Below are 22,557 nucleotides of genomic sequence, written 5' to 3'. Positions count from 1 at the left end.
CTGAGTCATACAGCCCGTGGCTTCATGTCCCTTAGGGTTGTAGCAAGGGCAGGATTATGCCCAGCTTTCCCTCTGTAGAACTCTCTGGTCATCATGCTTGAATATGTCAGTTTTCTCCTTTTTGAATTTAGAAAATAGAAAAAAATCTCTTTTTATAATGTTATAGAAATTGCCAGGGATTTAAATCAATCAGCTTAAAAAGGATGTATTGAATGTTTTATAAATAGCAATCTGCTGGAAGTAGGGGCAAGAAGCAAATGTCATGGTTGCCTTGCCTGCCAGGAACTTATAATTTAGTTGGGGAACAAGTACAAACACATATGAAGCAAATAAGAAAACAAAGAGTATACAGAGTGTGATAAGCTTATTGTGGGGTGTATGTAACAAGCACAGGAGAAGGGAGAGATTGGGGGGCTGCAGTCTCTAGCAGGAAAGGTCAGACAACATAGTAGTATGTCTGGAACAAGATTGCCTCAGCTTCATCCTGGGTTGAGCTGGTATGTAACCTGGGCAAAATTACTTAGGGTCTCTCAGTGCCTCGTTTCCTCGCCTGTCAATTGGGGATAACATCTACCTCACAGGGATTAAATGAATTAATACATGCTAGATGTGCAGGCCAATGTGCCCACCATGCATGAGTGAAGGAAGGTAAAATTCCTTCATAGAGAAGTTAAAACAGGGTAGATGGTATTTAAAAAAGCGATGAGGTGAGAAAAATTATCTCAAAATAGTATTCATAAATTGTAGGGTTTTATACTCTTGTCCCTGGATAAAAAAACGTAGAAAATTATAAATAGCAACCAAAGTTTTTTTTCCTTTTCCAGATTTTAGTTGGTATTTCAGCAAAAACTTATGCTCAATTTTGTTCTGTTTTTCTTCAGCCAGAGTTGCTTGTACAAAGAAAGACAGAGGCTATTTTCTATAATTAGCCTTTACTAATAGCTGACTTCTTAAAATACTAGATATATTAGAAGAGACTTAGTCCAAGCAAAACTTTCAACAAGGTCGGTATTGATTTTTTTTTTTTTTTTTAATTAAGTGGATCTGGGGTGGGGAAGACAGAAAGAGGGTAAAAATGGAGTGAGGGTGGGAGGAGGGTTGCCAGTTAAATGGGAGCTTTGTTTGAGTATTGTGCGAAGGTCAGTGGACAATGAACCTAAAAATGTTGCTAGCAGTTTGGAGAGAGGAGGGACATTGCCGTAGTGAGGTTCCTGGTGGTAACCTGGGGAATTGAGCCCATGGCTACATGAGGGTTTCATTGATTACTTGAAAGCTGACCATGACCTGGTACCAGTGAGACATCTGATCTGAGAGTCTCAGCTTACCTAAACAGATCACTTCAGTGCAAGAGTGGCTGTGACTGCTGCCTCGGATTAGCAGAAAATAAGATAGATGGCTTCCTGGAAACAGAACTCCCAGGTATACACAAGAGGGTGGGGTGCTCTGAGTATTCTGATTTATATTTATTTGAATAAAATTTCTTTTGGTACATGATATGGCATTATAACGACAATTAAGAGATATTAAAAAACATCTGGAGTGCCGCTATTCCAAGAGCTCCTTTTTTCCATACATTTCCTTTCAGGTTTTATCTTGAGGCATAGGCACCGAAAGATTCTATAATAACATTAAGAAGATTTTTTAAAAAATAAAAAATCTCCTGTGTTCTCATCCCCTTATTTTAGCTTTATTTCTTTGCATAATATCTTACATTTTTCATATGCATGCTTTATAACTGTTTTCAGAGGCATTCACAGAGTATTTCTGCTTTTTAAAATTTATTTAGGATCACATCAAAAATCTTTTTTGTCTCTTTGTAGTTAAAAGAATTACATATTTTGAGATTATATTATCTCACATCTACCCTGTATTTATTAAACTATTACCTTGTGTTAAACATGTCTGGTTATATGTGATGGTTGATCATTGATTGTATCTTTTCCCTTAACCTCTGAGTCTAGAACACCTTGAGAAATAAACCACAGAAGCCAGACAGATGGAAATAAAAATTTAGTCTTATTCAGCCATATTGGAGAACATAATTGATCCATGGCCAAGTCGACATCCTTAGTTTACATAGGATGACTAACCTAAGAATTAGAGGTTGCAGAACAGGCATTCATATTCAGAACCATTCCTTCTGCATTTTTATAGCGTCCTAAAATGTGAACTCCATCCATTGGAAAAATGAATCAGCCAATGTTAGGCTCTTGCCACTCACCAGTAAGATACATCACTCCTCTGGTAGAGAAGAATAACGAAGGATGAGTGAAGGGGTCAGAGATGGAAATGGGAGATCTGATTCTTCCCTCTTCACTTTTGGGTTCAGTAACTTAAGCCTGAAATTAGCAGGGGTGTAGGAGTAGTGACTGTGGCAGCTGGGGGAGAAGATTAGTGATATGTGAGATAAGTTTCGCTTTTACCTCCATGAAGAAAGACTCTCCAATACCAACTTATGTTCTTTGTGTGTGCTCTTGGGACCTGTGGAGAAGGCTCCGAAATAATAAAAAACAGTGTAGAATTAAATTACATTGAACTAAATAAAATTGTCGATATTCTATTTCTGACCTACAGAAATGGCAATTTTAAATGATTTAACCTAGTAAAAAAGGAGTTAAGATTTTAAGCCATCCTTCTCCAGGTTAACCATCCTTTACCTGTTTGCTTAGTCTCAGCCAGAGGGCTTGCACTCACTTGACCAGTAGAATTTGGGTTCTTGAGCAGTTGCAGCCTGGATTGAATCTTAAAGTTTGAATTAATTCAACCAGATCTTTCCATGTGTCTCACTTTTTAGTGTGAAGACGTAAAGCTCATTTCATGGTACCTGCTTCACATCCAGTCGGTTTGGAAATGTCAAGTAAAGCTCCTGAGCTTTTCAGCAGTTGTTCAAAAAAGAACTTTCGATAATTCAGTGCTTACTCAGTTCACACCCATAACACTGTTGTCAAGCAAAGACTACAAACTTAATGGTAACTGAAGGAAGAAGGGTAAAATAACATATTCTTGGTGTCAGCCTTGCCAGTTTTCTGTTCAGTGTGTGCCAGTTGCCCAGAGTCCATGGCCTGTAAATTTAAAGTCATTTGGGAGGAGGGGCCTTTCCAGAGACTATTTATGACAGTGTTTATATTACTGGGGGATAGGGGATTGTACATCATAATTTTTCTTTATGAATAGTATTTGAGTTCTGTATTTTAGTAAAATTTAGGAATTTGTCATGGTTGCAACCATAGTCTTAAGATTTCTTTTTGAGGGCCTTTTTCTTGCCCAGCCAGTGTATTACAAACCTCTGAATCTCCATTTACTATTTTTTAAAAAAGTTTATTTATTTTGAAAGAGAGAGAATCCTAAGCAGCTCCATGCTGTCAGCACAAAGCCTAGTGTGGGGTTTGATCCCATGAACCATGAGATCATGACCTGAGCCGAAACCCAAGAGTTGGACATTCAACTGGCGGAGACACCCAGGTGCCCCAAATTTCCATTCACTTATTTTTTTATTTTTTTAATGTTTGTTCTTGAAAGAGAGACAGAGTGTGAGTGGGGGAGGGTCAGGGAGAGAGGGAGATGCAGAATCCCAAGCAGGCTCCAGGCTCTGAGCTGTCAGCACAGAGCCCGATGCGGGACTCGAACCCACAAACTGTGAGATCATGACCTGAGCTGAAGTCGGACACTTAACTGACTGAGCCACCCAGGTGCCCCGTCCATTTACTTTTAAACCTTATATTCCACACACCCCTGAGTTGATTTGAGGTTGAGCACACTTTTTTTACTTTTCTTTCTGCTCCTCGTAATTACTGCTCCTCGTAATTATTCTAATGTTTCTTCTTCTTCTTCTTTTTTAATGTTTACTTATTTTTGAGAGAGAGTGTGCATGTGGGAGAGCACAAGTTGGGGAGGGGCAGAGAGAGAGAGGGAGAGAGAGAATCCCAAGCAGCCTCTGAGCTGTCAGTGCAAAGCCTGACAGCAGGCTTGATCCCACAAACCACGAGATCATGACCTGAGCTGAAATCAAGGGTCCTTGCTTAACCAGCTGAGTCACCCACATGCCCTGTTTATTATTCTTTGTTGTTGTTGTTGTTGTTGTTTATTCTTAAAAAAAAAACTATTCTAATTTTTCCTTGATTTATTGAACAAATCTATTTCCTAGAGACAGACCTTTTAAAGTATAGGTCTTTAAATTGTCCTCTTAGCTTTGAGGTTTGCAATAATTTTATTCATCCTTCCATTTACTTCTAAGTAGAAGCTTTATTTCCATGATAAGTGAGATCCCTGTACTTCTTTGCCTACTTGCTAATAACAGTTACTACCTTTCTCAGGATGAATATATAGTTTAGGTTTCTAATATTTAAAAACCATGAGTCGGGAAAAACTATGGACATATCCCCTCATGAACATGAACATAGATGTGAAAATTCTAAACAAAATTTTAGCAAATAGAACCCAACACTATGAGAAGGATTAGACATCATACTCAAATGGGATTTATTTCAGTTCAGGAATACAAGGTTAGTTCATAATTTGAATGTTAGTTCAGCATTTGAAAATCAACATAATTCACCATAGTAAGACTATCATACAGTCATCTTAATGGATGCAAATAAAGCATTTGACAAAATCTAACATCAGTTTTTTAAAAAAAAATTTTTTTTTAACGTTCATTTATTTTTGAGACAGGGAGAGACAGCATGAATGGGGGAGGGTCAGAGAGAGAGGGAGACACAGAATTTGAAACAGGCTCCAGGCTCTGAGCTGTCAGCACAGAGCCTGATGCAGGGCTTGAACTCACGGACCGCGAGATCATGACCTGAGCCGAAGTCGGATGCTTAACCGACTGAGCCACCCAGGCGCCCTCTAACATCAGTTTTTAAAAAATGTTTATTTATTTTGAGAGAAAGTAAGCTTCTGAGTGGGGGAGGGGCAGAGAGAGAGAGAGAGGAGAAGAGAGGAGAGGAGAAGAGAGGAGAGGAGAAGAGAGGGAGAAACCCAAGCGGGCTCTGCACCATCAGGGTGGAGCCCGAGGCGGGGCTTGATCCCATTAACTGTGAGATCATGATCTGAGCCAAAATCAAAAGTTGGACACTCAACCGACTGGGCCACCCAGATGCTCACTAACATTAATTTTTGATAAAAACTCTCAGCAAACTAAAATAGATGGTAATTTCCTTAATCTGACAAAGAGCATCTAATAAAATCCTACAACTAACGTCATAATTAATGGTGAAACAAAGTGTTTTCTAGCTAAGATCAGGAACAAGACCAGGATGTCTTCCCTCATCACCCGTGTTCAGTGTTGTTTTGGAGGTTCTAGCCAGTGTAATAAGATAGATAGAGAGATACACACACACATATAAATGGCATCCACATTGGAAGTGAAGACATACTGACATGGTCTTTTATGTTGGAAACCTGATGGAATCTATAAGAAAGCCCTTGTTAGAGGTAGTGGATTTAGCAAGGTTGCAGGATATAAGAAAAACAAAAATCAAATATATTTTTACATATTAGCAATAGTTGGTAATTGAAGTTAAAAAATAATTTACTATTGTATACAAATATTAAATATTTTAAGTTTCAGAAAGATGTCTAAGATCTGAACATGGAGAACTATAACATGTTACTTAGAGAAATTGAAGAACACCAGTGGAGAAATATGTACCACTCATGTCAACTTAATATTGTTGGGATGTCATTTATAATTCAGTATAATTCTAGTGAAGATCCCAGTCAGCTTTTTTGTGGGAATTGACAAGCAAAGGGGTGCCTGGGTGGCTCAGTCAGTTAAGTGTCCAACTTTAGCTCAGGTCATGATCTCACAGCATGTGGGTTCGAGCCCCGTGTCGGGCTCTGTGCTGACAGCTCAGAGCCTGGGAGCCTGCTTTGGATTCTGTGTCTCCCTCTCTCTGCCCCTCCCCCACTCATGCTCTGTCTCTGTCTTTGTCTCTCTCTCTCAAAAATAAACATTAAAAGTATTTTTTTAAAAAATTGACAAGCAGATTCTAAATTCACATGGAAATGCAAATATGTAGAATAGCTAAAACTTCTTTGAAAAAGAAGAAAAAAGTTGGAGGACCAATACTACCTGATTTCAGAATTTATTATAAAGCTACAGTAATCATGACAGTGGTATTGTCATGAAGACAGATCAGAAGAACAGAGTATCCAGAGTCTAGAAACAGACATACACTATGGACAACTGATTTTGACAAAGGAACAAAGGCAATTCAGGAGAAAAAGGATAGCCTTTCAAATATATTGTAATAATGGTTTCAGGAATAGAATTTGGTGATTCATCACTTACATATAACACCCAGTGCTCATCCCAACAAGTGTCCTCCTTAATGCCCCTTTGCCCCTTTAGCCCATTCGCCCCACCCAACACCCCTCCAGCAACCCTCAGCTTGTTCTCTATATTTAAGAGCCTCTTATGGTTTATCTCCCTCTCTGTTTTTATATTATTTTTGGTTCCCTTCCCTTTTGTTCATCTGTTTTGTATCTTAAATTGCACATGAGTGAAGTCATAGGATACTTGTCTTTCTCTGACTGATTTTGCTTAGCATAATACACTCTAGTTCCATCCATGTTGTTGTAAATGGCAAGATTTCATTATTTTTGATCGCCAAGTAATATTCCATTGTGTATATATACCACATCTTCTTTATCCAGTCATCAGTCAATGGACATTTAGGCTCTTTCCATACTTTGGCTGTTGTCAACAGTGCTGCTATAAACATTAGAGTGCATGTGCCCCTTCGAAACAGCACTTCTGTATCCTTCGGATAAATGCCTACTAGTGCAACTGCTGGGTCATAGGGTAGTTCTATTTTTAACTTTTTTTTTTTTTAACTTTTTTAACCTTTATTTATTTTTGAGAGAGACAGAGCATGAGCCAGGGAGGGGCAAAGAAGGAGGGAGACACAGAAGCTCAAGCAGGCTCCAGGCTGTCAGCACAGAGCCCGTCGTGGGGCTTGAACCCACAAATTGCAAAATCATGACCTGAGGCAAAGTCAGACGTTTAACTGACTGAGCCATCCAGGAGCCCTATCTATTTTTAACTTTTTGAGGAACCTCCATACTGTTTTCTAGAGTGGCTGCAACCAGTTTGCATTCCCACCAGCAGTGCAAAGCGTTCCTCTTTCTCTGTATCCTCGCCAACATCTGTTGTTGCCCGAGTTAATTTTAGCCACACTGTAAGGTGGTATCTCATTGTGGTTTTGATTTGTATTTCTCTGATGATGAGTGATGTTGAGCATTTTTTCATGTGTCTGTTAGCCATCTGGATGTCTTCTTTGGAAAAGTGTCTATTCATGTTTTGCCCATTTCTTCACTGGATTGTGTTGATTTTGATAAGTTCTTTATAGATTTTGGATACTAACCTTTTATCAGATATGTCATTTGCAAATATCTTTTGCCATTCTGTTGGTTGCCTTTTAGTTTGCTTCCTTTGCTGTGCAGAAGCTTTTTATCTTGATGGGGAATAGTTTGTTTTTGGGGCGCCTGGGTGGCTCAGCAGGTTAAGCGTCCGACTTTGGCTCAGGTCATGTTCTCACTGTTCATGAGTTCGAACCCTGTGTTGGGCCCTGTGCTGACAGCTCAGAACCTGCTTTGAATTCTGTGTCTCCCTCTCTGTCCTTTCCCCACTTGCACTGTCTGTGTCTCTCAAAAAATGAATAAATGTTAAAAAAAATTCTTTTAAAAAGGAATAGTTCGTTTTTGCTTTTGTTTCCCTGGCCTCTGGAGACATTCAAGTAAGAAGTTGCTCAAGTCAAAGAGGTTGTTGCCTGTTTTCTCCACTGGGATTTTGATGGCTTTCTGTCTTACATTTAGGTCTTTCATCCATTTTGAGTTTATTTTTGTGTATGGTGTAAGAAAGTGGTCCAGGTTCATTCTTCTGCATGTCGCTGTCCAGTTTTTCCAGCACCATTTGCTGAAGAGCCTATCTTTCTTCCAGTGGATATTCTTTCCTGTTTTGTCAAAGATTAGTTGGCCATATGTTTGTGGGTCCATTTCTGGGTTGTCTATTCTGTTCCATTGATCTAAGTGTCTGTTTTTGTGTCAGTACCATACTATCTTGATGATCACAACTTTGTAATACAGCTTGAAGTCTGGGATTGTGATGCTTCCAGCTTTGGTTTTCTTTTTCAGGATTGTTTTGGCTGTTCAGGGCCTTTTCTGGTTCCAGAGCGTCCAACTCTTGATTTTAGCTCAGGTCATGATCCTTGGGTTGTGGGATCGAGCTCTGTGTTTTGCTCCTCGCTGAGTGTGCAGCTTTGTTAGGATATTCATTCTCTCTCTCTCTCCCCCTTTCTCCCCCCCCTCCCTCCCTCCCTCTCTCTCTCTCTCCCTCTCTCTCTCTCTCTCTCTCTCTCTCTCCCTCTCTCTCTCTTTCCCTCTCTCCATCTCTCCCTCTCTCCCTTTCTCTCTCTCCCTCTCTGTCTCCCTCCTCCCTCTACCTCTTCCCCACTCGTGCTCTTTCTCTCTCTCTCAAAAATAAAAAAATTAAAAATATAAATAAATGGTACTGAAACATTTGGATAGTCACAGTACACAAATATGAGCTTAGATACATACTTCATTAAAGTTTATTTATTTTGATTGAGAGCGAGCACGTAAATGGGGGGAGAGCAGAGAGAAGGAGAGACAGAATTCCATGCAGGCTTCTTGCCATCAGCGCAGAGCCTGATATGGGGCACGAACTCAAGAACTGTAATGTTATGACCTGAGCCAAGATCAAGAGTCAGACGCTTAACCGACTGAGCCACCCAGGCGCCCCTAGATACAGACTTTAAACCATATACAGAAATGAGCTCAAGATAGATAGTAGACCTAAATGTAAAACTTTTGATAACTTGAAGAAGGAAACATAGGAAAAAATCTTTATGACCTTGGGTTAGGCAAAGATTTCTTAGATATGACCCCAAAAGTATGCTCCATAAAAGAAAAGGCTGATAAATTGGACTTCATCAAAATTAAAAACTTCTACTCTTGTTCATAAGAATGAAAAGACAAGCCACAGTCTGGGAGAAAATATCTTCAGATTATTTATTTCATAAAGGACTTGTATCCAGCTATATAAAGAACTTCTTAAAATGAAATAATCTTCACCAAAAAAGATGTACATAGGGCAAATAAACATGCAGAAAAATGTATCCAGCTATATAAAGAACTTCTTAAAATGAAATAATCTTCACCAAAAAAGATGTACATAGGGCAAATAAACATGCAGAAAAATGTATCCAGCTATATAAAGAACTTCTTAAAATGAAATAATCTTCACCAAAAAAGATATACATAGGGCAAATAAGCATGTAGAAAAATGCTCAACATCAAAAAAAGAAATGCTCAACGTCATTAACCATTAGGGAAATGCAAGTTAAAACAACAGTGAAATATACCACTGCACAACTCTCCGGATGGCTAAAATTTGAAAGGCTTACCATATAACTCGGTGAGGCCGTGGAACAACTGAAATTGAATATAAAAATGGCACAATCACTTTAGAAAACACACTAGCTGGTTTTTTTTTTTTTCAAAGATGTATCTGCATATATAAATACGTATACAAATATTCATAGTGACTTTATTTCTAATAGCTAAAAATTAGAAACAATCTAAGTGTCCATCAACAGGTAAAAGGTTAGACACATTATGGTAACCATATTATGGAATACTTCTGAGCATAAACCATTGATACATACATGTAAAAATGTGGATGAATGTCAAAATAATTGAGTAAAAGAAGCCAGAGTATACACAATATCCCCTTTAAATAAAATTCCAGAAAATATAAAATTCTAGAAAATACAAACCACAGAAAGATCAGTGGTTGCTTAGGGTTAGGGAGGGGTAGGAGGAGGGATTACCTAGGGGCATTAGAATACATTTGGAGGTGATGGTTGTATTCCTTATCTTGATTTAATATTTTCATAAAGTTGTACACTTTTTCAAAATTGTACTCTAAATTGATTTATCTCTGTGGGACTAGTATTTTTTAAGATCTAATTCACATACCACATAATTCACCCATTTAAAGTGTACAATTCAATGGTTTTAGTATGTTCATAGTATACAACCATCCCCACTAATTCTAGAACTTTTTCATCACCCCAAGAAGTAACCCTATACCCTTTAGTAGTCACTCCTTATTTTCCCCAGCTCCCTCAGTCCTAGGTAAGACCACCAATTTATTTTCTCTGTGGCTTTGCGTATTTGGGACATTTTATATAAATCATACATTATGTGACTTTTGTGACTGATGTTTTTCACTTATAATGTTTTCAAGGTTCATCCATGTTGTAGCATGTATCAGTACTTTATTCTTTTTTTAAATTTTTTTATGGCTGCATAATATTTCAATTGTATGGCAAAACAGTATTTCGTTTATTCATTCATCAGTTGGTGGGCATTTGGTTGTTTATACTATTTAGTTGTTATGAATAATGAATATTTGTGTACAGATTTTTGTGTGACCATATGTTTTTCAGTTTTCTTAGGTATATGACTAGGTGTGAAATTGCTGGGTCATATGGTAGCTCTTTAACTTTTGAGGAACAGACCATAGTATTTTAAGAGGTGCTCATCTGACTATGGTTAGCGTATAGCAGATTGCACTAAATGGAAAGTACTGCCCATTCTGGGTTGGTTTTTGTTTTTGTTTTTGTTTTTGTTTTTGTTTTGAGAGAGAGAGAGCACGCAGGTGGGGGAGAGAGACAGAGAGAGAGAGAGGGACAGAGGAGCTGAAGCAGGCTGTGCACTGACAGCAGCAAACCCCACTTGGGGCCCGAACTCCTGAACTGTGAGATCATGACCTGAACCAGAATTGGAGTTCAACGGACTGAGCCACCTAGGTGCCCCACATCCTGTTTTTTTGTATTGAAATACATAAATATTTCAGTCCATGTATTTTCAGAAGCATTGTCTTTTTACCTCCATTCAGAATAACATTTCAGTTAAAAAAATTTTTTTTTAAATATTTGTTTATTTTTGAGAGTGAGAGAGACAGAGTATGAGTGGGGGAGGGGGCAGAGAGAGGGAGGGAGACACAGAATCTGAAGCAAGCTCCAGGCTCTGAGCTGTCAGCACAGAGCCCGACGCAGGGCTTGAACCCATGATCATGACCTGAGCTGAAGATGGACACTCACCTGCCTGAGCCACCCAGGCGCCCCAACATTTCACTTTTTCAAGCAAAACTTGTCAAACAAACGGTCTCTGTGATTCTTTTAAATGTTTCACCCAAACTTTGTAATAGTGTTCTCTGTTTTTACTTGTGTAAGCCATGTTCTGAATACCCAGTTTTGTATATGAGCTATTTTTTTCCTCTTATGCTTGTCTAAGTCTGCTCAGAGGCAAATGACCTGAAACTGTTCTTATCTTGGTGTTGATTTGGTATACATTTGTGTAATGCATTTTTTATCCAGTGTTCTGTGGTCAGGGTACACTATTATTTTGGGACAGGTACATTGATATTATTTGTTTGCACTAATTTGTGGTTTCCAAACAAGTAACAAAATGCCTTATGCTGATGTTGAAGCTGCTTCTGAACTTGGGTTCCTTCAGAATTTTTACATGTGTTAGATGTGGTAACAATGTGTATATAATTATCAATGCATATTATTGATATTATGGTCTTGGTGCTTGATTTTTCTTCTATTCAAATTTTCACATATTTAGTTTTATTATTTGAGAGAGGGAGAACGTGTGTGCTTGAGCAGGGGAGGGGGCGGGGAGAGAGAGAGAGAGAGAGAGAGAGAGAGAGAGAGAGAGAATGAGAATGAGAATGAGAATGAGAATGAGAATGAGAATGAGAATGAGAATGAGAATGAGAATGAGAATGAGAATGAGAATGAGAATGAGAATGAGAATGAGAATGAGAATGAGAATGAGAATGAGAATGAGAGAATATCTCAGGTAGGCTCCATGCTCAGTGTAGAGCTCAACATGAGGCTCTGGGGTCATGCCCTGAGCTGAAATCAAGAGTCGGACGTTCAGCCAGTGGAGCCACCCGGGTGCCCCCCTACTTAGTTTTTACATTAATTATAATGATCATTTGGAGAGTTTTCTGTGAGCAAACTTTATGGAATTTTATTCGTATAGTACAGGAACTGTACATTTCCTATAGTTTATGTGAGTTGGATGTTGGAGAACATGGAGGAGGTCATACTTTTTCACTTATTAAAGGCAAGTGTAGTTTTGGATATTTAAATGTTGCATTTACCTTGGAATTTGGAGTCAAGAAAAACTTTGTGTTGTAAACCACTTTTCAGACTAGAAGCAAGTGATCTTTACCAGAGGGGGCTGTCCCTAGAAAACAAAAGGAAATAAATCTGATATGATAAGAAGTACAAATGGCATTTAAAATGAAAAGGTGCTTTATCTCATTAGTATTTAGAGAAATCTTATTTATGTTTTTCTTATCAGATTGGACATTAGAAATTTTAAAAAGTTGTTAAAAAATAGTATTGGCAAGAGTATGGAGAATGTAAGCTCTTATACTCTGGTAGGAGTATAGATTGGTATAGCCCTTTGGAGGGTAGTTTGGTACTATCTAACAAAATTTAAAATACTCAGTGATTTTATTTCTGTGCTTTCCATAAGAAAGAAAGAATGCTTCCTACTACATGTTATGGGGCTAGGATAACCTGATAGCAAAACCAGACAAGGATAGGACACAAAAGGAAAATCAGAAGCCAATTCACTTGAATGTAGATGGAGAAAACCCCAGAATAGAGTCCAGCAATGTACTGTGTTCATCCTAAGAATTCAAGGTTGGGTTAATATTAAAGGCTAGAAGCAGTGATAACATTTTAAAGTATTGAACGGAAAACCTGCCAACCAAGAATTCAAAATCTGGCAAAAGTGTCCTTCAAGAATGAAGGAGAGAGAGACGCCTGGGTAACTCAGTCAGTTGAGCATCAGCTTTGGCTCAAATCATGATCTCTCAGTTTGGTTCGTGAGTTTGAGCCCCGCATTCGGTGAGCTTGCGCACCGGGCTCTGCACTGTCTCTCCCTCTCTCTCTGCCCCTCATGGGATTCTTTCTCTCACCCTCTCTCTCTGCCCCTCAATCACTTGCACGTGCATTCTCTCAGTCAAAAATAAATAAGTTAAAAAAAAAAATGAAGGAGAAATTAAGACATTCCCAGATAAACAACGTTTCAGGGAGTTCATTGCTAATAGATAGACCTTCTACATAAGATATGCTGAAGGGAGTCTTTCAGGCTCACTACAGACCTATTGAATTTACTTTCTGGAGTAGGGCCAAAGAATATACATTTTAAACAAACCCTCCTATTTATTCTTACACACCAGAAACAAAAACAGAAACAAAAATCTTACAGTGAGATGCCATTTTCTATCTAGTAGGTTGGTAAAAACTAAAAAGAAAAAAGACCTATGATATCTAGTGCTTGCCAGGATCTGGTGCAGTGGAAACTCTTGGTGGATGTGTGAATTGGCACAACTACTTTGGAAGACAATTTGGCATTGCCTTGTAAAGTAAAGACGTATAGACCATATAAAGTTGTATAGACCACCAACGGAGAGACTTTTCTGCCTCTGTAGCCGAAGACACATACATGAATGTTCACACTGGCTGTTATAGCAAAAACCTGGAAACAGTAAGATATTTATTGAGAAAAGATTTTAAAAAGTATGGTATAAAGTGTGTGTGAAAATGAATGCACCAACATGTGCAGCCAAGAAAGCAAGTGCTTTCATAAAGCACTTTCATAATCCATAAGGCCCATGTTATTAGGGGTATATGCATTTCTAGTGAAACTATGAAGAAGAGGGGATGATAAAAAATTATGGGTAGTGGTTAACTCTGGAGGTTGGGGCAGGGAGGGACACACAGGGTTTCGGTGGCTTTAGTGACCTGAACTAAGAGATGGTTACATGGGTATATATTTTATTTTCTTATACCTCATTTATTATGTTATTTTAAATGTATCAAATACTAGAGATCATAGTAAAAATGGTAAAGACTAGAAAAAATACAAAACATCCAGGCTATGCTACTGTTGAAAAGAATGATATGACTGTGTGTGTTCTAAGTCAGTGCAAGCCTTTTTTCCCCTCCATGGCTTTTATCCCTTATGTAACGTTTGCAGTTTGTCTTCCTTTGGGGGGAGGGGTAGTGTCTTTTCCCACTTACAAATGAAATCCATTAGGGCAGAGGTTCTTTTTTTTCTTTTAAAAATTTTATTCATTTCTGCATCTTAACAGTTCCCAGAAAGTGATTGGGACAGAGTACATGCTAAACAAACATTTGTTGAATGAGAGAGAGAGAGAGAGAGAGAGAGAGACAGGGGGAGGGGGAGGGAGTGTGTGTGCATGTGTGTGAACACTTATATTTAAATATTGGAATTCTATACACCAAAGTAACCTCTGGGTAGGAGAGTAGAATTAGGGGTAGGAATTGGTCATGGCTGAATGGAGACTGGATTGCACTTCATATTTTATATCCTGCGTTTGCATTTTTGTAACATTGATTGTGTATTTTTTAATTAAAAAGGAAGGAAACATCTTTGAAAATCAAGAAGCAAAATGTAAACTTGAAAAAATAGCAAAAAATAACATTATTGACAAACCTAATCAAGAGTTGTTTAATTTCAAGAATTGAGTATGTTGAGACTAGAGTGGGGTCTGGAATCAGCTCAGCCTTTTTTTTTTTTTTTTTTTTAATTTTTTTTTTTTTTACATGTTTTTATTTATTTTTGAGACAGAGACAGAGCATGAGCAGGGGAGGGGCAGAGAGAGAGGGAGACACAAAATCCGAAGCAGGCTCCAGGCTCTGAGCTGTCAGCTCAGAGCCCAACGCAGGGCTCGAACTCATGAACTGCAAGATTAGGACCTGAGCCGAAGTCAGATGCTTAACCGACTGAGCCACCCAGGCGCCCCGAGAATCATCTCAGCTTTAACACGCAGCTGTGCTGCTGACCCTTTCTCTGTTTGTAGAGGAGGCCGTTGTTAGTATGAGTCTCTGGAGGAAATGTTTAGTCTGGAGATGAGCTGTGAGGATTTTAAGACCTAAGGTCATGTGCCGAGCGGTTTTGTGTCCCTGTTATTATATATACATTAAATAATAAGTTTGTTTGATTTAAAACTTTGCAACAAAACAAAAAGACAGGATGTGACCAGGATTATGTACTTGGTTGGATGGAGTGAAATAAGTAGTGTTGTTCTATGGAACTCTTAAAGTATCTGGTGTACAGGTAAATAACATTTAAATTATTTTAGTGGTGGTTTGTTTTTTCCATTCACTCTTTGTTGAATAATCCCTTTGCCAAACGCAACAAACACACATCCCCACCCCCAGTCCTCTCCCTCTACCCCCAACAACACCCTTTTAATGATAAAATAAAAGTATATACAACAGAACAGTCTTAACAGATATTTCTGCACTGTCTTGTTACAGCTTTGACAATACCCCTTTCTGATGTAGCTTCTAGATCCAAGGGAAGTATTTTATAGACCTGTGTCTCCACTCTGTGGTGATGGTGCTTTTTTACAAGTGTATGTAAATACAACCATTTTATTTAAATCTTAGATTATTATATAGTAGAAATATGGATGTCATTTGTGATAAAACAGAAGAATATAACATTGATCTAAATGGTTGCTTATGCTCAGGACAGAAGTCCATGATCATTTCTGGCTCACATTTTTACTTCAGAAGGGGAACTGGTCAGAGGCCTGTGGATATGAGCTCAGTGTTAAGGAAGGGGTCCAGCTTTTGGTTTGTTTCTATATGAAGGAAATGAAGTTTCTTAGTATGTAAACCCCAGCCTCCATGCTTGCATTTGAAAGGTATCTCTTTTCTCCTCCATAGACTTGAGGAAACGTATACTTCTTTATTTTTTAAAGTTTATTTCTATATTTTGAGAGAGAGCATGCATGCGAGTCGGAGAGGGGCAGAGAGAAGGAGAGAGAGAGAGAGAGAGAGAGAATCCCAAGCAGACTCTACACTATCTGCACAGATATGGGCTTGATCCATGAACTATGAGCTCATGACCTAGGCCTAGATCAAGAGTCCGATGCTTAACTGACTGAGCCACCAAGGCGCCCCAACATATACTTCTTTAGTTTGGAGCTGCTTAATTTCAAAGTGTTAAAAATTATTCCTCTCTTTTTTCAGTATTTGTTCTTACCATTTTCTCTTTCCTCTGATCTTGAAATGAGTAATGTGTTCTTTATTTCTGTTTTTTACTAGCTCTGGGAACATTTGGACCACACGATGTTTTTCCCAGACTTTAGACCATTTCTAAGTAGCAGTCCACTGGACCAAGATAATAGAGCCAATGAGAGGGGTCACCAAACTCATACTGACTTCTGGGGACCAAGTCGGCCTCCACGGCTGCCAATGACTCGAAGATATAGATCGCGGGGAAGTACTCGTCCTGATAGATCCCCAGCTATTGAAGGGTGAGTGAGTGTTTTTAAGTTCTCTTTAATGGTAGTTTCAGTGAAGGACATATTGGCTTAATCTAATCCTTATAGGTTCTCATACTTCTTACCTTTATGGATAAGATAGAGATCTATGGAAAGAATGAAGATGAAGATAAATTGAATGTCTGTACTCAACTACTACCAGTTAACGAGTGATGATAAACTAAAGGATGATGAAACTAATGCTATAGGTCTCTGGTTAATTTTACTATTAGTGTCTCAGATTAATATATAGGTGATACATTTGTTTATCAAAATTTCAGAAGATATGGAGAGGGATATCCAATATATTGGGTGACATTAGGATTCAAAAAGACCTCAGCAAGTTGGAGCAGTGGACTTAATATGAAATTTACTAGGAATAAATGCAGAGTCTTGTCTAATTGTATTAGACACTGGAGTTACAGTGGTGAGCAAAACAGATGCTGGCGCTTGATCTCATGTAGGAATAATAGATTTTGTAAATGTTTGCCATATGCATAGGACTGTGCTTAATGCTTTCTCTGCTTATCTTATTTAATCCATATGGACTAGTAGGTGCTATTGCTGTTCTCCATTTATATAAGAATAAACTGAGACTCAGATAAATAAAATTACCTGGATCAGTGGTAGAGCCAGGATTTACTTGAACCCAGGGATATATAAATCTAGTGCTGCGTGGCAGCCACTAGCCACATGTGGTTATATCAATTTAAATTAATTAAAAGTTAATAAAACTCAAAATTCTTCACACAGCCATATTTCAAGGGCTCAGTAGCTACAGATAGCTAGTAGTTACCATATTTTACAGCACTCATAGAACATTTCCGTTATCTCAGTCCTATTGGACAATGCTGTTCTAGAGCCTGTACTCCCTCACACATACACACAACCTCTAGGTTTTATTATTAATAGTTTACTATACTTATCACCTACCTATCCATCTGTTTGTCCATTAGTTCATATTATATCTTATAAATTTCAAAGTTAGTTGTAGACATTTCTTCTTAGGACAGTCATAGAATATAGGAAATCTAATTTAATGGCATTGTCTAGGACAAAAACCAAAAAATCTTAGACCATTATAAGAATTTATGGTAAATCTGTGCCAGTTAGAGGTAAATCTGTGCCAGTTAGAGGTAAATCTGTGCCAGTTAAACTGCATATAGATTACTTTAGCTGCTCTACCTAGTGTGGATTGCATTGTTGAACCTAGCTAGTTCTGCTCATTTTACTTCCTATGTACTTTTTTTTTCTCCCACCCACTAAACTGCCAATTTTGGATCCGTGTTGTGGTCTGCTTTTCCTTGCTCCTCCCCTGGGGGATGGCTGAGCACTGCTGGAGGAAAATCATTAAGTGTGCCCGTCGATGCCCCTGCAACTGGCAAAGTGTATTTAATCTTCATTAGACTGTCAGTGCTTTTGATTAGTCTTTTAATTTGCATTCCCCTCAGGAAATATTTTGATCTTTCACCAAATTTCATTCCAGATTTCCCATCTGGTAGGCTGATTCTCAGCAGCTGACTTATATTCTTCATTTTGAAAATTGAGGCCTTAGACATGAACTCCCAAAAACCCTGTGTCCAGTTTTTGTACCTAATATTTATTTCTCCTTCCAGTCTCCTGAGATGAGGTATCCTTTGTTTTCAAAGTAACTCCACCAGCCCATGTTTCTGATTCATTCTTTACCAGCTTCTTCTGAGATTTAGTTTCATCCATTTTCTTCTCCTTGCTCCCCTTTTCCCCTTTGCTACTCTCCACCCCCCCCCCCCCCCCACTTCCACAGCATGGTTTTCAACACTGACTGTACATTAGTGTCACAGAGGATATTTTAAGAAACACTGATGCCTAGTCCCGGTCCCCAAGGATTCTGATTTAGGTATTCTGAGTGAGATCCAGGCATTGGTAATTTTTAAAACCTTCTGAGGTTATTCTGATTTTAGCCAGAGTTGAGAACCATCGCTTTAATTACTGCCCAATCTTACTTCCTTTCTTTTTCAATAAAATTTCCTAAGAGGACTCTGCATTTATTTTGTGTACTTTCTCATCTCTCATTATTACTGTGCTACTATAATTTGGCCCTCTTATCACTAAAATCGCTGGTGACCTTCTAGTTGCAGACCCAGTGGATACTCGGAAATCTTTATTGTTTGGCTCTAACTTACTGAATTCAACATTTTCCTCCCTCTTGAAATTCTCTACTTCTCTGATTTCCATCACAGTAAGTTTTCTCGATCTACCTCTTCTCAGACTTTTCCTTCTTGTGGATATTTCCTAAATATTTGTTTTCCCAAGGTGTTTTCTTTATTCTGATTTTCTTTAGTCTGTAGCAGGGTTCTTAGATTTGGAACTTACTGACATTTTGAACTAGATAATTCTTCGTCGTATGGGGGCTCTCCTGACTTCTGCCTACTACATGTAGTAACCACCCCCCCATCCCTCCATTTATTTATGACCACCAGAAATGTCTTCAGAAATTGCCAAATGTCCCTTGAGGGAGCAAAATTTTTGTCTCTCAATTCTTAGGTTCTCTCATAATTCTAATAATTACATACTAAAGATTCTCGGAGCTGTATTTCTATTTTGACCTTTCCCCCAATGTAAGACTTGAATATATAACCTCTTGTTAGACATTCCCATCTGGATAGTCTATAGATGCTCCAACCTCACCAAGATGGAAGCGAAATTCTTTTCTTCCAAACCTGATCCTTTTTCTCTATCTGATTTTGATTGGAAGTACCATTCTCTACCCAATTTAGAAACTGAGACATTAACCTGGACTCTTTCCTTTGTCTCACTCAAGTCTCCAGTCATTAATTCTTCCTGATCTTTATTTCCTATTTCTCAACTCCTGTTTTGCACAGCCATTTCCCCTGTAGTTCACATCCACATCTTTTCTTACTTGCCTGCACTCTTGCACTAGCCTCCTGCCTCTTCCTTCTTCAGAGCTCTCCTGCATTACCCTTGCAGGATCATATACCTAAACTTTCAAGTCTGTATCACTTTCTTGTATAACATCCATTCTCATAGGGTTCATAACTTCACATACAAGGTCCTCTGTGTATTTGGACTCTCCCAACCTCTGCAGCCTTGTTCCCTGTCACTTCCTGCTTTTCTTTTATTCTGCCAATATAAAGCTTATTCTCTGCATACACCATGCTGTTTCTAGCTTCTTTATCTTTGCTTAATCTGTTTCCTCTGGCAGAAATACCTTTACTGCTTTCTTTCTTTTTTTCTCTTTAATTTTTTTTAATGTTTATTTATTTTTGAGAGAGAGAGTGCAAGCAGGGGAGGGCAGAGAGAGAGGGAGACACAGAATCCAAAGCAGGCTGCAGGCTCTGAGCTGTCAGCACAGAACCCAGTACTGGAGGGGTCAGATGCTTAACTGACTGAGCCACCCAGGTGCCCCCTTTTACTGCTTTCTTAACGCAATTAATCTTCTGGTGAATTTAAGAAACCTCATCTGACCTCAGGACTATATCAAATACCCTTCTTTGTGCTCTCCTAAGGCACCTCACGTACTCCCCTAATATAGTTCTAACTGTGCCAGTTGAAGTTCTATTAATACTAGCTAGCATGCAGAAAGCATACCATGTCAGGCTTGACATTCATAAGCCCATTTAATGTTCCCCAAAACAAGGTGAAGTAGGTACTGTCGAGGAAAATTGAGATTGTACCTTATTAGAGTATATGTTAGTTATCTGTTGTTGCATAACAAATTATCCTAAAACTTGGTGACTTGAAGGGTAATAATCACATATTATCACTCACAGTTCTTTGAGTCAGGAATTCAAACAGAGCAGGAGATAGTTTGTGCTGTGTGATATCTAGGACCACAGCTAGAAGACTTAAAACCTGAGGGCTGAAATCCTTTGCACACCTATTTGTGTACGTGTCTGGTGGTAGTGCTAGCTGGTGGCTGGGCATCTAGTTCATGCTGTTGGCTGGAAAATCCACACATGACCTTCCTTGTTTTTTGGTTTTTAAGTTATTTATCTTGAGAGCGAGAGCACAAGCAGAGGAAAGGCAGAGAAAGAAAGAGGGAGAGAGAGAATCCCAAGCAGGCTCTGTGCTGTCAGCATGGAGCCCAAGGCGGGGCTTGAACTCATAAACTGAGATAATGACCTGAGCCAAAACCAAGAGTCAGATGCTCAACTGACTGAGCCACCCGGATGTCCTTGACCTTCCTTAGTTTTCAGTCAAGTTTAGTTTTTTTTGTTTTTTTCCCCCCAAGATGTCCATTCGTTTTTATTTGTCTGAGTGTTTCTTCATTCAGATTAAATATCTGGACAAGAATATCAAATAAATGATGTATCTTTCTCAGTGTTTCATAACAGAGGGGGCACATGATGTTAACTTGTCCCATCATGGGTAATGTTAAGTATGACCATTTGGTTAAGGCAGTGTCTGCCAAATTTTTCTTATAAAGAAAAATTATACCCCTTTTCCTCTGTAATTAATAATCTGGAGTGATACTTGAATATTAAATATCTAGTTCCTAATAGTTTTTTACTTAATGATATTAAAATCTATTGATGATTCTTGCCTGAATTATTACCATAATGGCTATAAAATAATGATTTTTCTATTTCTGTGATTCATCCTACAGATATCAGTCTACTGTAAAAGATTTGTTCTTTTCCTTGCCCTATCACCAGTGTACTTGTTTATTTTAGAGTGGACTCATGGATTTTATTTTTATTTAATTATTATTCATTTTGATGCTCAAATAATTCCAGTTTCTCCAGAGGAATTGGATCTAAGCATGGTAGGCAGCCAGCCACATCCTTTATTTAAAAAAAAATTTTTTTTTAAATTCTGTATTTATTTTTTGAGAGAGAAACAGAGAGTGTGTGGGGGGGAGAAAGAGAGAGAGGGAGACATAGAATCTGAAGCAGATCCAGGCTCTGAGCTGTCAGCGCAGAGCCCGACACAGGGCTCGAACTCACTAACTACGAGATCATTACCTGAACCCAGGTGTCCCAACACATCCTTTTAAGTTAATAAGAGAGTTGGGGTGTCAGGGTAATGTGATCCGCTTGTGTTTCTCTCATTATTAGCTGATAATATCTGGCCGACTGGATGAACACAGTTTCTGCTGGGGTTCCTGTAATGGGAATAAAATTCTTTCAAGAAGATTCTTTTAGTTGTTAAATAGGAATGGGGAGACTTATTCTAATTTGTCCTTTCTACTGTGTGAATGCTTAAAAACACAGTATGAATGCTCTTGGGCAGCCTTATATTTTGTCTGCAATCTGAGAGAAAAGGAGAAGCTAACTAGCATTTACTAAATGCCTAGAATTTTCAGGCACTAGGCTATATACACTCTTCTCACAGAGTGCTGGAGCTGGGCCATGTACAGTTAAAATAGGCAGGGGTCAGATTTTAATATCTTTTGCTCAAAAATTCCTTGCCAGATTAATAAAATATCAATGTGAACATATTGGGCTTGATTCAGTCCTCCTTGGTTGCTTTGTTTCTTTATTCCATTGGAAATTGTGGTCTACTCTATTATCACATTGTCCCTTTAACTAATAGAGGAAAGAGAAAGAAGTAAGCTTCCTTTTCTTATACGTCCTTTACAGCTAATCATATTACCTTAGTAACGTATAACCTGACTTAATGATGGCTTAAATAAGAATTTTTTTTAAACACATAACAAGATATCTGTAGCTGGGTGGCAGTAGGATAGTTCAGTATCTTAACCATGTTAGGGTTGGATCTCTGTGATCCTCTTGATCTTTCTGTCATGCTTAACTGCCTTAAAGCCTCAGGAAAGAAGAAAGGGAAAGGGGATAGTATCAGCTTATTTGTTCCTTTTTTTTAAAGGAAAGGAAAATCTTTTCTACTCTCCCACTCCCTCCTCTATATCCCCTGCCAAGAAAATTCCACTCACCGGGCACTTTGTCACATGCTCCCCATCCCCAGCTGTAAAGAAAACTGGGAGAGTGTGGATTTAGCTTTTGAATCCTTTGTAGTAGGAGTTGGTAAGGGAGAAGGGTGTTCAGAATGGATTTGGGGTCAGACAGCCAGTGTCTGCTAATTAGCTATTTTCTTTTCTTTCTTTTTCTTTCTCTTTTCTTTCTCTTTTCTCTCCCTTTTCTTTCTTTCTTCCTTCCTTCCTTCCTTCCCTCCCTCCC

At 38.5% G+C, this 22,557-nt stretch overlaps 1 protein-coding gene across 3 annotated transcripts in view; it reads left to right on the top strand.

Moving 5' to 3' along the window:
* RNF115 (ring finger protein 115) overlaps positions 1 to 22,557 on the top strand; it is an 83,313-nt gene that overhangs the window by 32,097 nt on the left and 28,659 nt on the right. For all 3 annotated transcript variants that reach the window (XM_015084231.3, XM_027051479.2, XM_053214720.1), the window contains one exon: positions 16,203 to 16,414. In XM_015084231.3, the coding sequence (XP_014939717.2) occupies positions 16,203 to 16,414 (212 nt within the window). The remainder of the gene's footprint in view (positions 1 to 16,202; positions 16,415 to 22,557) is intronic.

This window comes from Acinonyx jubatus, chromosome C1, assembly GCF_027475565.1.
Source record: "Acinonyx jubatus isolate Ajub_Pintada_27869175 chromosome C1, VMU_Ajub_asm_v1.0, whole genome shotgun sequence".
NCBI classification, from domain to species: domain Eukaryota; kingdom Metazoa; phylum Chordata; class Mammalia; order Carnivora; family Felidae; genus Acinonyx; species Acinonyx jubatus.
Note: the sequence above shows the minus strand (reverse complement) of the source record. Positions and strands in the feature narration are given on the sequence as shown.